Genomic DNA, 16,261 nt, shown 5'->3' on the forward strand with positions numbered 1-16,261 from the left:
AACTCAACCCTGCCTCCCACATTAGATGCATGGATCTAATATGAACTGACTCTTTTATATTCAACTGGAAATTGGCCAAGTAGTTTTACAGTGCAGAACTTAAAAGAAAGTCCCAAATACTTAAGATATATAGAAATGGCTAAATCTCTTGCATTTTAGTTTATTGGGAATACTACACTGTGAATGCAACATGACATCCTAGAATGATGTGTTTGTCATTGTTGCCTAGTTTTTTTCGAAGTTGAAGTCTCATAGTAAAATAGCAAGCAGTGTGACCTCTAACTCTGTGTATAGAGTATATTATTAAATAACAGCATTCAGCAAGAGCTATAACTCCAAGTTATATGCTCCTAAACATAAACCCAGGCCTTATGTAATTGCCATGGATTGTTCTGTGAAATTACAGTTGGGCTCTGCATTTAAGGCAATGAAGATGACAGAGCTGCCCCACCCAAAAAAAGACACTACATTGAATCTTCAACTTCTGGATTTTAAGTGCGTCAAGAAAAACCCACCAAACAGTAGTCCTTTCCTTCTAAAAGGAAAGGTATTGACTAGAAACTCTGTTATTCAAGAAATCAAAACTGCCTCTTCTTTGAAACCAACTTCTTTCCTAATTTTCTCAGCTAAGGCAGAGCACATCCTCAAGGTCTGGAAAGGAACTTAAGACCAGGTAGGTACCTTGATCAGAAATGGGTGTTACATCCCTATTGCCTTGGGCCCCACCAGGAAAAAAAGAAAAGAACCATTTGTCAGCTTGAGGGGCCCTTTGCTAGGTCCCTGTGCAGAGGAATCCAGAGCACAAGTGAAGGATGGATCACGGGTCATTATACAACAAAGCAAAAGGGAAGGAAAATAAGAGATAGTAATAACAGCATCGTGGGCACAATCACTTGCACATTGGAAATTTGCAGCTTTGACATCCCTTTCTCAAGCTATGTTCAGAAATAAGCTGAAATATCAAAATAATTTAAAGGTTACTGGCAAGAAAAATAAAAGAACATATTCAGACTTGAAGCATGGCAACACATTATCACCACAAACAATAATGAAAGCAATGACACAGACTAATAAAATATTTTAAGGCGAATGTTTTTCCCTTTTCAGCACTAACACATGAACATTTTCATCCATATTCTCCAAATCAGATTGCTAAAGAAGTAAAATATATGAATTCATTTACTTCTATTTATATAAAGAACACAACGTAAACTTGAAGAACTGCTAAGAAATCATTCTGATAACTCTGGTTTTGTATATACAATAAATTATGAGTTAATTCTATAGGAAGTCAGTACTAACGACTTATTTTAATTTTTCTTATAAGATCTAGAAATGGATGCAAATACATGAAATATTTCATGTAGCAATTAATATTTTCTTATCTTAAGATGATTATTTTCCTTAAGACAAGCATGAACAACTTCAAACAGACTATTAGAGGTCATCGTGAAGAAACTGGAAGACACACTTACCTGAGACAGCAAAGCCAGTTCGCGGTGACACGTGATGGAGTTCCGGTTGGCTTCCATAAAATACCTCTGTGTGCGCCTCCGTTCCCGCTCCAGCTTCTTCTCTAAGGCCAGCTGGGATGTAGACAAGTTGTCTAAATACTTCATCATGACATCTGATATCATCGAGCTGACTTCTACAATATCTGCGCGGGTTTCTGCATCAGGAGTGAGGCACCTAAGAGAAGAGAAGCTAATTACAGCCGCCTTGTGAATGTTGGGGCCAGGCTAGGGTGTGTGGACGGTCAAGGTTAACCTCCACTGTTGTCTACCACAGTGTCTGCACCCAAGAGAAACTAGGGTAAAAAGAACATCAAATATAGTTTTGAATCCAAGACTTCTCGGAAGGCATTTGGAATGTATGGGTGGGAAAGGGAAACAGCATGTTGACTTTGCATTTGGGCTGGGAGGCAAAGGTTACTGGCTGAGCATAAAGCTGCTCCTCAGGTCTCAGAAGATGCATGAAAATTGGTTTCCTCTGTGACCTGGTAATTTTCTAAAATCACTGCCAACTCACTGGTCAGTAAAACAGAGAGATCACAAGGATACAGGAACTGATGATCGACTCTGAGGCACCAAAAGGAAGGAAGGTTTCTGGGAAGCAACAACTTATTGGCCTTTCCAGCTGTACAATGGCAGTATGAACACAACTTTACTAGTGAAAGTTTTATAAAAAAACATGAAGTCATAAAAATAAAATGTAACCCAGTTACTGAGAAGTTTAAGATATTAATAGCAATTTTTTAAGCAGCTAATTCGGTCAACTTCAAGCTAATATTCTCTGTGATTTTGGAAGTAGGAAATATCAATCAGCCTGCTAAGGGGAGTATCATTCATGTCACAACTGAACACTAAGAGAGGCTACTCCAGATGCCCATGGAACCAATATCAAAATCATTGATTGGCATGCTTTAAAAACTTTTGACCCTCACTGTAATGTTTTCTCTATTTTTCTTTACTTCAAATTCTCTAACTTCACTAAGTCATATGTACATCTCAATAAAATTTTACTTGTTTTGACTTTGAGTCGAAAATCTAATTTTCACATCTTGTATTTGATTTAGAACCCATAGTAAATACAACTTTCACCTATACTGATGCCTCCAGGTAAGATTTAAGAATTACTACCTGCAATTATTTTTCACAACAGAAGTCAAAATAAGACTTAAACTTGCTAATTAGCTAATGACTCTTCCTTATTGAGTTTATTAACCATGAATAAAATATACTCATCTTAACCAGATTTTAAGACATTTCATGTTTTGTCATTTCATCCTTTTTTTTTTTTGCATTTTTTTTGGTGTCATTAATATAAAATCACATGAGCAATATTGTAGTTACTGGATTCCCCCCATTCGCAAGTCCCCACCACATACCCCATTACAGTAACTGTCCATCAGCATAGTAAGATGCTATGGAGTCACTAATTGTCTTCTCTGTGCTGTGCTGCCTTCCCCATGCCCCCCATCACGTTATGTGTACTGATCGTAATGCCCCTTATTCCCCTTCTCTCTTCCTCCCAACCCACCCTCCCCAGTCCCTTTCCCTTTGGTAACTATTAGTCCATTCTTGGGTTCTGTGAGTCTGCTGCTGTTTTGTTCCTTCAGTTTTTCCTTTGTTCTTATGATCCACAGATGAGTGAAATCATTTGGTACTTGTCTTTCTCCACATGGCTTATTTCACTGAGCATAACACCCTCTAGCTCCATCCATGTTGTTGCAAATGGTAGGATTTATTTTCTTCTTATGGCTGAATAATATTCCATTGTGTATTTTCTTTATCACACATTTTTATACCACATCTTCTTTATCCATTCATCTACTGATAGATACTTAGGTTGCTTCCATTTCTTGGCTATTGTAAATAGTGCTGTGATAAACATAGGGGTGCATTTATCTTTTTGAAACTGGGATCCTACATTCTTGGGGTAAATTCCTAGGAGTGGAATTCCTGGTCAACTGGTATTTCTGTTTTAAGTTTTTTGAGGAACCTCCACATTGCTTTCCACAATGGTTGAACTAACTTACATTCCCACCAGCAGTGTAGGAGGGTTCCCCTTTCTCCGCACCCTCACCAACATTTGTTGTTCCTAGTCTTTTCTCTTTTGGACATCCTAACTGGTGTGAGGTGATATCTCATTGTGGTTTTAATTTGCATTTCCCTGATAATTAGTGATATGTAGCATCTTTTCATGTGCCTGTTGGCCATCTGAATTTCTTCTTTGGAGAAGTGTCTGTTCATATCCTCCACCCATTTTTTTTCATCCTTTTTCTTTATGCTATTTCTTTTTAAATGCCAAGGCAATGGGCTTGCACTATGGTTATGACAGACACTTACACAACTGCTGAATTCATATATAACAAAGTTTTTCTATGCATTTATTATATACAAAGTAAGGAGAGAGATTGTGGAAGCAGGGTCAGATACATGATTTTTGTGGTGCCCATGCAAAATGATTATGTAGGACCTTAGCAGAGGTAAGGGAGTCAATCTTCCCTTCCCACAGTCCAGCACCCCAAAAGACTTCAACTCCATGCCCACAAGATGCACTTGGTATCTTGTGGACAGGAGGTGGACAAGAGGCCCTCCCTGAGTCACCCACTGAGTGTGCCATCGTCCTGCCAAGTTTGATCAGGGATGGCCTCTTTATCTCACTCCAAGATGCAACAGAGCACATACTCACTCGGACTTTCTCCTCATCTGTATCCACACCCCATTTGGGGAGCATGGTAAAAGTGAAACACAGGTCCCTCCTGCTGACACATCCAAATGCCATGCTAGGTAGATGAGAGCAACAATGATGGAATGAGAACAGAGAGATAGAACTGGAGGCCGTTCCAGGAGCCAAGGAAGCTGGCAGAAGATGGCTGAGAATCTGTTTCATGGAGGCAGGTAGCTAGAGGAACCATGTATGAGGTGAGGCTCCAAACGTGAAACACACATGACCCTGGTCCCATCAGAATTCACTTCCAAAACATAAATTCTGAGATAAAGTTATTACAAATTTCATGACTTCAAAGCAGAGCCTTAAACTCCAAGCACAGGACCTTTTTGAGTGTGGAGGCCCTGTGAAGGTCATAGGCAAGTGAAGCTGACTTGTGTGGCAATGACATATTTGTATTCAAGTTTCTCATTTTTGCTCAAAATCACAAAAGAAGCAAAGTTGATAAATTTTACTTTCTAAATAAATCAGTTTCCTCATTTGGCCCCAGTTGGCAAGAGGGACTAAAGCTGATACAAAAAATGATTGGTTAACCTATTGTTAATTATGAGTGCCTTGTCAGAGAAGAATAAAAAAAAGCATCCAAGCTTTTCATTAGTGCATTAGGTGAAATTCTTTGTCTACCGTTATTTACACTGATGCAAGATAATAATAGCAGTTGAATTATGACCTGAGCTTTTTCTTTTTCATTGAAAAGACAAATAATGACACATTATGATAGCCTTAAATGACATGTTAGACCAATGGCTTAATAGATATATACTGAACATTTCATTCAAAAACTACAACATATGCATACTTTTCAAGTGTACATTGAATATTCACTAGGATAAATTACATATTCAGCCTCAAAATAAGTCTCAATAAATTCAAGATTGAGATCATACCAAGCACTCTGCCAACCATAATGGCATGAAATAGAACTCAATTACAAGAAACCTGGAAAAAACACAAACATGTGGAGGCTAAACAACATGCTACCAAACAACCAAGGGGTCAATGAAGAAATCAGAGAAGAAATTATAAAAAAATGCCTTGAGACAAATATAGAACCATGATGTTCCAAAGTTTATGGGGATTCAGCAAAAGCAATTCTAAGAAGAAAATTCATAGCAATACAGGCTAACCTCAAAAAACAAGAAAAATCCCAAACAAATAATCTAACTTTACACCTAAAGGAACTAGATAGAAACAAGAAGAACCAACAAAGCCCAAATTTAGTAGAAGGAAGGAAATAAAGATGAGAGTAGAAATAAAGAGACTAAGAAAACAATAGAAAAGATTAATGAAATTACAAGCTGGTTCTCTGAAAAGATAAACAAAACCTGTAGCCAGGCTCATCAAGAACAAAAGAGAGAAGACCCAAATAAATAAAATCTGAAATTAAAGTTACAAACAATACCACAGAAATACAAAGGATCATAAGAGACTACTAGTAATGTCAACAAATTTGAAAACCTAAAAAAAATCCACTAATTCCTGGAAACACACACCTTCCAAGACTGAATCACAAAGAGAAAGAAAATCTGGATTGACCAATTACAAGTGATGAAATTGAATCACTACTTTGAAACTCCCAACAAAGAAAAAGACAGTACCACAGTTTTACAGATGAAGTCTACCAAGCATTTAAAGAAGACCTAGTACCTATCTTCCTCAAATTATTTCAAATAATTGTTGAAGAAACACTTCCAACTCATTTTATGAGGCCAGCATTACTGTGATACCAAAACCAGACAAAGATACCATACACAAAATAATAATAATTATAAGCCAATATCCCTAACAAACATAGATGCAAAAATCCTCAACAAAGTATTAGCAAACTGAATTCAAGAATACATTAAGAGGATCATACACCACAACCAAGTGGTATTTATTCTAGACATACAAGAATGGTTCAATATCCACAAATCAATTAAGGTGATACTCTACATTAGCAAAAGATAAAAGTCATCATCATCTCAATAGATACTGAACATTTAACAAAATTCAACATTCATTTAAGATAAAAATGCAACAAAGAGGGTTTAAAGGGAATATACCTCAACAAAATAAAAGCCATCTAGACAATGTGAAAAGCTGAAAGATTTTATTCTAAGTTCAGAAATAAGACAAGGATGCCCACTCACCACTTCTATTCAACATAACATTGGAAGTCCTAGCCATAGCAATTAGGCAAGAAAAAGAATAAATATCATCAAAATTGGAAAGAAAGAAGTAAAATTATCACTACTTGCAGATGGCATGATAATATTTAGAAAACCTTAAAGATTCTATCAAAAATCTATTAGAACCAATAAATGAATTCAGAAAGCTGCAGGATACAAAATCAATATACAGAAAGCTGCTGCATTTCTATACACTAATAAAAAACTAGCAGGAAGATAGATTTAAAAAATAATGAACTTTACAATTTCATCTAAATGAATAAAATACCTAGGAATAAATTTAACCGATTCATTGTGTGGAAAAATCTGTACTTCAAAAGCTGACTGTCTTAGCCAATCCAATCCATTGTTCATGAATAGGAACAACTTCACCAATGAAAGCTTATTTACAACACCCATATGCCAATTAATAAACCAGAAATTTCACCAATGGAAACCCAAATGTTAGTTAACAGTGCCTCTGTTGTTGATCAGAACTAAAGACAGCTGAGCCTTTAAGTGGGGACTTTTCGATAAGAGTACTAGCAGCCTTCGCTGAGTGGAAGTCCTCTTTGGGGAAATGACAATACTGGTAACATAAAGTGCACACACACTATTTGGCTTCCCATCTGGAAGTATGTGAAAGTAATAAAAAGTGTTCAGTACAAATTTTGTTTTATCTAATTGAGAAAGTATCATAATAAAAAAAAAACATTGAGTAGCTCTGAGTTTCAACATATCCTCATTGAGTTATGGAAGTTAATTTAGACAGAAAGTCATTTTAACTATATAGCTATGATGAGCCAAAATTTAGATTTGGTTCACTCTCAAAGTAACACCCTGTATATGCACTTGGTAACCTCAAACATACAAAATGCAACATGTCAAATTTACTTAAATTTTTTTTTAAACAGGAAACAAAGAGTTGAAAGTAGGGTAAAGAAATGTAAAGATCCACTTGTCCTTAGAACTAGCTAAAACTATTAACTTTGTTGGTCTGATGGCCTCTGAAACAAAGCGCCAGACAGCTTATGCAACCAGGCACAGCTAGAGAAAAATAAAGCAACTGGAATATTTTGTGCATAAAAGGAAATATTCCTCCTTTTTAAAAAGTAAACAGACAATACTCTCTTAACAATGTACTGGAAGGTAAAAATAGTAATGCTGGTACTGGGCAGAGCAACAAAATGTATTTATTTTCTGCTCCGAACTCTTCTTGGTTGCTAAGTTATTCATTCCAATCACAAAATGCGCTTGTCCACCACATGAACAAACAGGGAAAAGGAAAACGTTCTGCATATTAGAAATGCAAACGCTGTGAGCCCTACCTGACAAGATGTGGAAAGCAAAAATGAGAAGAGAGTAAAGCAGAAGAAGATATATATGCTTGCAAACAACACCTACTTTAAGATTTAGAATGAGTCTAGTGAACTTTCCCATCCCAGCCTTGTATTTCAAAGGCTCTATTACATTAGAAGTGATTGGACCTGAGCCTGATTTGCTGAGTCATAAATGATCAGTAAGAACACGTTTATGTTTTTTTACCCTGTGCATCAATTTCCTGAAGAAAACAGGAACTGAGAAAATAGGAAATTGAATTTATTCCCTAATTCTTTTGGAATTTAATTTGTAAAGACTAGAAATCCAAAGCAAATTAAATATGTAATTGCATACAACTCATGACTGATTTTGGTTTTATGTCAAATTTTCCTAAAACTTTGTGATATGAACACAGACAATGAGTCCTGAGTAACTTTAAATGAAAACAACATCTGTTACAGAATGCACGCTGCAATCTTAATTTATAGTCAATTATAAAATTAAATTGTCAGTTCTTAGTCATGATGGCATCTTAGTATTTTGAGTTGATGTGCAATCAAAAATTTAACCTGGAGTCTCCTAACAGTGATCCTTCATCCTTTTAAACATTCTGGTGACAAGTCACTGCCCATCCAGCAGTCTGCCCCACCACGGGATCTCTAATCCTGCACCTGCTTCCTAATGTTGAGCTGACCTTGGCCTCCCCAGAACTTCCACTCCACCATGCTCATGTCCCCATTTTCTGAAGTTCCACAAAATAAGCCTAATTGTTTTCTTATTTTCAGAGTCATTCCATGTTCTCAATCAACGGAAGTATTTTTTAATCCTCATGTGATTATATTCCAAAACTTGTTGACTCAACTTCCAACCGACGGTAGAAACAACCTGCTTCCCTCCATCAGCCCCACCACCACTGCGGTCAGAGCCCCCATCACCCTGCAGACAGCAGGGCCTGCCTCTCCCTCACACTCCCACTCCCTCCTTCTGCTCCCAGTAGAGCAGCCAGAGTGGTCTTGGCTGAGGAACTTTCCACTCGATCTCAGCCTATTAACAAACTTTTAGTACATTGCCCAAAATTCAAGATAAAACCTCCAAACCCTCGATGTGGCCTAGCAGACCTAGCTGATCTGGCTCCAGGCAGCCTCCCCAGGCCCTGGTCACCCCCAGGCTGTTCTCGCCCTTAACATGCTACATCTTCAATTTCTGTTCCACAAACTAACGAGCCCTATACTCAGGAAAGCCTTCACAGACATTAGTCTATTAAATGCTGTCTCCACTAAGTTCATGATTTGAGATTTAGTGATGGCTCAGATGTCAGACCACAGGGCCTTTCTTAATTGGAACTTTTCCTGAATCCTCAGACTAGGGCAAGTCCTTCCATCATCTCTCACTGTCCCCTTACCATCCATCATCGAATTTATCATTATTTGTTTTATGTACTTAATTTCATAAATAATAATACTATTATTAATTACAATACCTGATTTTATTGAGGGCTCACTACACGCCAGGTCCTATGCTAAGAGCCTCAGAAGTGCTATCCCATCAAGGCTTCAAACAAATCCACGAGTAGTTACAATCAGTGCCCATACCTCACAGCTGAGAAAAGTGGGGGCTTGGAAAGGTTAAAGTGGGTGAGAGCCCAGATTGGAACCCAGTCCATTCCAGAACATGCTGCTGCTCTTAACCTTTAGGTGATAATGTTGGTATCTGACTCCTCCACTAACCTCTGAGTTTCAAGAGGCATGGATACCAAGTACCCAGGGGGCCCGTCAGAGGCAAATGATGGTCCTGTTTGCCAGATGCCACAAAATCAGAATAATGTCTTATTTCCCTATACTACCCCTCCCCTGATCTTTGTGGCTCAACTACCTATACAAAGGAGAGATTAGATGAGTAAACCTGGAACTCTTGTCTTGACATCTCTGGAGACTTTCTGAGTTTTTAAGGCACTTTACAGAAAACAAATAGCAGATAAAAGGAACAAATCAGGGAAATGAGCAATTTAAATACATTCGTCTGGATTCATTAGCTACAGAGCATGATCCAGTATATGCAGAAGTCAGATGATTTAGAAAGGAATCCTGGCTCGTTTCCCTCAGTATTAACAATGAACATTGTCAATGTTGCTCAAGATTTACCATTTGCCAAGCTCTTTGCTAAGTGACTTGCATCTGTTACTTTGTGTAATCATCACACCAGCCTGATGAGGTTGGTACTATTACCATACCCATTTTACTGGATATGGAAACAGAGATGCAGAAAGAAGGGTCAAATTGTTTGTCCAGAGTCTGCGGTTAGTAAAACTCTGCCCCAGCTGGGCCTGAAGCTCTTAGTACTGCAGGGCAGCATTGTGCAGAACAAGGAGAGATTCATAATACAACCCTAAAAACACATGAGCAGTACTATTAATACAAAACTATCTGTTGGCAGAAGAACACAAAAGCAAAGGGCACAGTCTTGGGAATAAACCTGGTATATTCCATCAAGGTGGTGCTAAGTGCCAGGATAGATGCAGAACCAAGTTTTAAGGGAACTGGGCAGGGGGCAGGGGGATGGATAAAGATTCTACCTGACTCCAAGATTTCTGTGCCAATAATAAAGACTTGACTCAGCTCAATGGGCAGAGAAGTGATCTTGAATCAACTCAACTGCATAAGATGGTCCCGTAATAATGAGCAGCCAGATAAACGAGTCATTTACTCATACAACCAGGATTTGTTAAGAGTCTGTTTTGTACCAGGCATTGCTCTGGGCACCAAATAGCTACGGACTCTATTGCCAAGGCCCCTGCCCTTGTGGAGTTTTCATTCTGGTTGGGAAGAGACAGGCAATAAAAAACAAGTCTGCATGCACATGTGTAACATGTTAAGGGGATGGGAGCAGTAAGCTTTAAAAGGCAGGTGTGGGGCCAAGATAGGGCCAAGTGTCTGTGGGGGCCTCAGGGTGGGCTCCCTGACAGCAGGACATCTCAGCAGAGACCCAAAGGAGTGAGGTCCTGTGCCATGCGTGCATCAGAGGGGAAACAGTTCCAGGACCTAGCAGGCAGTTCCCCGGGGCTGGAGCAGAGGGAGCAGAGGGAAAGGGGGAAGGGCAGGGATGGGTCCAAGGGACACAGCTGTCACAGAGGGGAGAACGTTGTGACTGCAACAGGATAATGGCTTTTGTTGAGCTGCTAACGTATTGATAGTGGGGTCATGCCTTTCTGTCTGACTCTGACATATTATTATATAACATAACATGACCAATTTAAAAATAGAAATGAGAAAATGCTTGCAATATTATCTAACATGGCCTTTTTCAGTTTCCTAAGTGTTTGTCCAGCCTTTTTCCACATCCATCCATATTTTTCCATTTTTTGTCATAGTTATAAACAGCCTTACATCCTGTTTGTCTTACTTAGCCTCTTCTCATGCTCATTTTACTGGTTGATACAAAGCCTTCTGAGTAATCATTCTCATGGTTGCACAACATTTCAAGGGAACATACTACTTCCTCCTGGACACTCAGTGACTTAGGTCAGTATTACTGATGATGCACAAACATTCTTCTAGATCTGGATTATTTGGGAGCCTCTTGTTCATGAATATTTACATAGAGAGTTGATAGAGAAATGAGACATTTCTTGATAATCTCTATAGGTTTGAAGCTGTGAGACTAATTACCTGCTGATGGTATCGGTCACTTTTTCAGAGTAGACACCTTCTGGCACTGGGTCATATACCGCCTCCACTATCTGCAAAAAAAAGCAGACTAGAGTGATGGGAGGAAAGCGACCACTGAGATCTTTGAGTGATAACACTTTGCTGCAACATGAGAGTCACTCAATATGCATCAGAACTTTGTGCACCTATTTTAATCAGAAATAAAAGCACCCCAACAAAGTAAAAGTTAACGCCAATCAAACACCAAGTTCTTGAGCATGGAATAGTCTTCTTCAACCTGAGTAAAAGTAAACCTCAGATTTGTAATAAATCATGTGTAGGATAGTATAATATGCTCGACTTGTGGGTAGTCCAAAACAAAGTTAGTTGGTATATTTATTTTTATAAATTTCTATGCTAAACAAACACAGTTATGGGGGAAAATGTGTCACAATACATAATGTATATTTAGAAGGAAGGGGAAAAAATAAATGAACTGGATCATGTGGAATAAAGCAATGCCTGCTTCTAATTGACAATTTCATAAACAATCACAAAGGTTCTAGTTAAGAAGAAGAGGAATGGTGTTTCAGCAACACGAGGCCATTTTGTCTGCCAACATTGCTTACTTTTGTAGCAAGGGAAAGCATGTTGGTGCTGTAGAAGGGGGGGTGCAGAGTCGCCATCTGGTAAAGGATGCAGCCTGCTGCCCAGACGTCAGCCTTCTCCCCATACGGCTCACTCTTCAGTACCTCGGGGCTGCATGAGAATAAGATGTTAATAGATGCTGGAGAAGGGAGAAGATGGCACAGAAAGAAGTCCAATTTCCAAGATACAGCTGAATATATGAGAAAAAAATGTTTGGAACTTTTCATCACTTTTCAAGTAAACATATGAAAAAGTATCTTTGAATTCTCCCAGACACAGATCAATCAAGAAGCACAGTTGAGCAACACCAGTTTAGCACCAAGTATCAATGAGCTACATAAGCATCACCTGTAAGTGTCCAAATAAGTTTTTATTTCTAGAAACAATAACCCCTCTGTGGTAGATGGAATTGTAGGCCCCAGCTCTTTACTATTTTGGAGATTTTGTTCATTCCACCCTTTCTGTGGCCTCCTGGTAGGCAGTGGTCATTGCTGGCTCCTGTCTTTGGTTTTGATTGTCTATCTTGCTATGACCAGTGGGATGTGTGAGCAACAGTGCACCAGGCCACAGTCTTAGTCTTAACAGGTATTGAGTGCCTCCGTTTGTCCCTCCTAGGAGCTTCTGTCCATTACTAAGAGAAGAACACAGCCCAGTAGATGCTGTCCCACCAGCCTGGTCCCAGCATAAGACATGCAGAACAGATTTGCTCCGTACAATGCACAAGCCTGCAGCCTGAAGGAGAACCAGCCCAGAAGACCCACAGACCTGCAAGTCTGAAAATAATGCTTATTGTGGAATGCTAGATATTTTGTAGTGATTTGTTATGGAGCATTATTATGGGAAAAACTGATGAATACAACTCCCTCCCTTTCATGGGAGAAGACCATATTTAAATATGTTGCAGGAAATAAGAACATCTGTTGAGTTCATCTCTTCTGAAATTGCGTTTCCAATCTGGTCAAGGAAGCTGTCAGCCTTTAAATGAAATAAAGCTGTTTGGGTATATATGTTTGATATTTTCTTTGTGGAGAGGAGTGTAGTTCACTTGGATATTTTGGACTAATAGAAGTTTCCTCTACCATTTGTAGAATGAAATTCAGCAAAGAGCCAAAGGCACTCAATACCTACATACCCCAAACTAAGTAGTTTGATAATTCAGTTCTGTGTTATATATAAAAAGCATCCTCTGCTATCGCCTGGTCATCTGCTCACAGTTAAAATGCCTTAACAAGAAATAATGTCCTCAACAGAAAAAATGTCCTTGGCTCCCCACAGACAAATTTCTCATTGGTGAGAAGATGTGTTTCATACTTTCAAAAGCTCAAGGGTCAGATGCTGAGTGTCCCACCGTTTCCCCTCAGGGTCCTTCCCCATTTCCTGTTCCCTGGGAGCTTTCACTCTCAACAGCCAGCATCTGGACTTCCTGAGAGGACAGCCTTCATTTTTTTTCTCAAAAGATAATTGCTCACTGTGGGGGAAAACAATAGTAAGAATAGAATACGGTTCCTTTTTCTCATCATTCCACCCCCTCCTCCTCCTCACTAGCACACAAACTCTTCTTGCTTCCTCAGGCACACCCCTGTGCACTGTGGCTTTGCGGGTCCTCCCGTCAAGACATGGAGTCTATTTCTCTACCCCTGGAACCCGGGGTTGACATGGGTCTTGTTTTAGCCAAGACGACATCAGCAAAAGTGACTGTGAGGAGAGACTCGAAAAGTACTTACTCACTGGGTTTTGTTCTCTCTCCCTGCTCTTCAGAAGTTTATGAGCACAACCAGGTAACTGAGTCCACACTTTCCTGCTGGATGGTGAGCAACACGTGGACTAATTGCTTCACCAACCCTACCCACAGCCTGCCAACCCCAGACCTGTGAGCTAAGCCATTGAAAACCAAGCAGCCACCATGCATAGGTGAGCCCAGCCACCACTCTGATCCGCAGTCCCCGCTGGGACCAGCCCAAACTGACAGGACACAGTGCGCTGAGCAGAAAAGGGGCAGTGGCGGTGCTGGTAGGTGTATTAAGCCACTAAGTTTTGAGGTAGTTTGTCGAAGTTAACTGATAATAGCTTTCATTAGATTCTTAAAAGTGTCCATGGGCCTCTGAAAAAGGCTGAGAATCACTTCTGTGGAAAAGAATGAGAAATGAAAGACAAACAACACTGTTGCCAGCTATCACTTTGCTTCTGGGATCAAACTTCAAATATCCTGTAAGGTAAGAATATTATAATTACAGCTCAAAGTAGTGACAAACAGAAAACAGAGTCTTCTCTTAGAGAAGCCACAATAAACATTCTGCTATAGTCCTGAATTTTGTCCCCCAAAATTCTTATGTTGAAGTCCAGTCCCCAGTACCTCACAAAGTAACCATATTTAAAGGTAAGGTCTACACGAGATGATTAACTTAAGATGATGCTATTAGGGTGGGTCCTACTCCAATATGATTGGTGTCCTTATAAGACGAGGAAGATACACCAGGATGTACATACACAGAACAACGACCATGTAAAAAGGCAGCAACAGGATGGAGACTTGGCATCTGCAAGCGGAGAGCAGCTTTAGAGAAAACCACCGGACCAACATCTTGATCCTGGACTTCCAGCCTTCAGAACTGTGGGAAAATAAATAGGGAGCCTTCTCCTTGAGAGCCGTGGCTGTGAAGAAGCACAGGGACAGGAAGAAGCTGGGGAGGGCTAAGTGGGGGACTTGAGTTTGCTTTCAAGACAGTGGTTCTGCCAGATATGAATGTCCATCCCTGTAAAGAATCCAGCCAAGAAGGAGAGGTCAAAGGTGTGGCAGGAAGGGAGAAAATGAAACCCCTCCAGGGCCTGGGGTGAGTGGGGCTGAGAGGAATACCCAGCCTCAGCTTGAGAGGGCAGGACCTTAGGGGGCAGCCAGGTTTCACGCAAAGCCAGGTAAAGTCTTAGAGAAGAGATTAGGGAGAGATTGCTGATCTCAGGGGGAGTTCCAGGGGGTGGCAGTGGAAGAGCTGGGTGGAGGGTAAGGAATGGTGGGCACTTACAGGCAGCAGAAAAGAAATCTAGGCAGTGTGAGGGTTAACAGGGCTCTCATGCTCTCTGAAAGCACTAGCTCCTGGTTCCCTTGAGCCCAGTCTCTCCTGTCTCAGGCCATGCTCCCCACAGCCACGAAAATTACCTTCCCATAATGCAAAGCTGGTGTCTTCACCACTTCTAGCAACCAAATCACATTCCACCATTGCCCTGTGAGTCTCACCCATTCACAACCACAAATAATGTAAAAACCCTCCCTTGACTATAAGTCTGCCTATAAATACCACACTTTTGTTTCTTTCAAGGCAAAGTCTTTTAAAAGAGTAACTTTGTTGGCCTTCTCCATCTATCCACCATTCAACCCAAGTGCAGACCAGCTTCTGTGCCTGTCACACCACTAGGATGTCTCCTCCTTAGAACACCCATGGATCACAACTGCCTCACTTGCTTTAGGTGACTTCCCTGCACTTTTTGGGCACCATTAACTGAAACTTCATTCTTGAGATATTGTTGTTTTATTCATATATTCAGTAAATATTTACTATGCACCCCCAAAGTTCAGACACTGTTTGACCTGCTTGGAATATATCAACAAACAAAACACCTGCCCCTGTGAAGCTTACTTTCCAGTAAGGGACAGGGGCAGGGAAACTATAAAACACAATACAACAAATCAATTAAAAAATAAATCACATAGAATTTTTAGTGGGTGAACAATACTATAGGAAATGGAAAACCTGGATTGGAGTAAAGGTGTCTGGGAGTCGACGAGGAGGGCAGATTAGGTTATAAAACTAGAAAGGGTGGTTCCCACATTATGGAACTACTTTCTTTCATCTACATGTTAAATGGTGCTTTTCTTCTCACTCTTCACTGTCTCCTTGGATAATTTCATTCATACCCAAGACTTCCATTAAAACCAGATGCAGACAACCGTCAGATTTACTCTTCACCCCACTGCCCCAAAGGGCTACACAGGGTGCCTCTTCCTGCCACAGGATCTGTCACAAATCACTGATTTTTGGTTGAAGAGCTAGACTCTGTGAACGATTTGCCTATTTTATAAATTAGCGTTGAGAATCTACCCGATGTCTACAACCCTCACATTTTATCGAATTTCAAGAGCTGTCTGAGGAGCAGCAAACGGGCGGGGTCCTCTCTACAGACCCAGCCCCTCGTCCCCGCAGCAAGGAGACAGTCAGCTCCTGGGACACAACCTGGCCTGGTTTTCTTCACAACTCCTGGTGGGACCCGCGA

The 16,261-nt window shown here is 40.1% G+C and overlaps 1 protein-coding gene across 8 annotated transcripts in view; it reads right to left on the bottom strand.

Moving 5' to 3' along the window:
• The window catches only part of NEK10 (NIMA related kinase 10), a 210,851-nt gene that overhangs the window by 78,327 nt on the left and 116,263 nt on the right, over positions 1-16,261 (bottom strand). For all 8 annotated transcript variants that reach the window (XM_073223984.1, XM_073223983.1, XM_073223982.1 and 5 more), the window contains 3 exons: positions 11,977-12,106; positions 11,369-11,439; positions 1,476-1,689 (listed from right to left, as the gene is read on the bottom strand). In XM_073223984.1, coding sequence (XP_073080085.1) covers positions 1,476-1,689; positions 11,369-11,439; positions 11,977-12,106 — 415 coding nt within the window. The remainder of the gene's footprint in view (positions 1-1,475; positions 1,690-11,368; positions 11,440-11,976; positions 12,107-16,261) is intronic.

This window comes from Manis javanica, chromosome 15 (genome assembly GCF_040802235.1).
Source record: "Manis javanica isolate MJ-LG chromosome 15, MJ_LKY, whole genome shotgun sequence".
Lineage (NCBI taxonomy): Eukaryota > Metazoa > Chordata > Mammalia > Pholidota > Manidae > Manis > Manis javanica.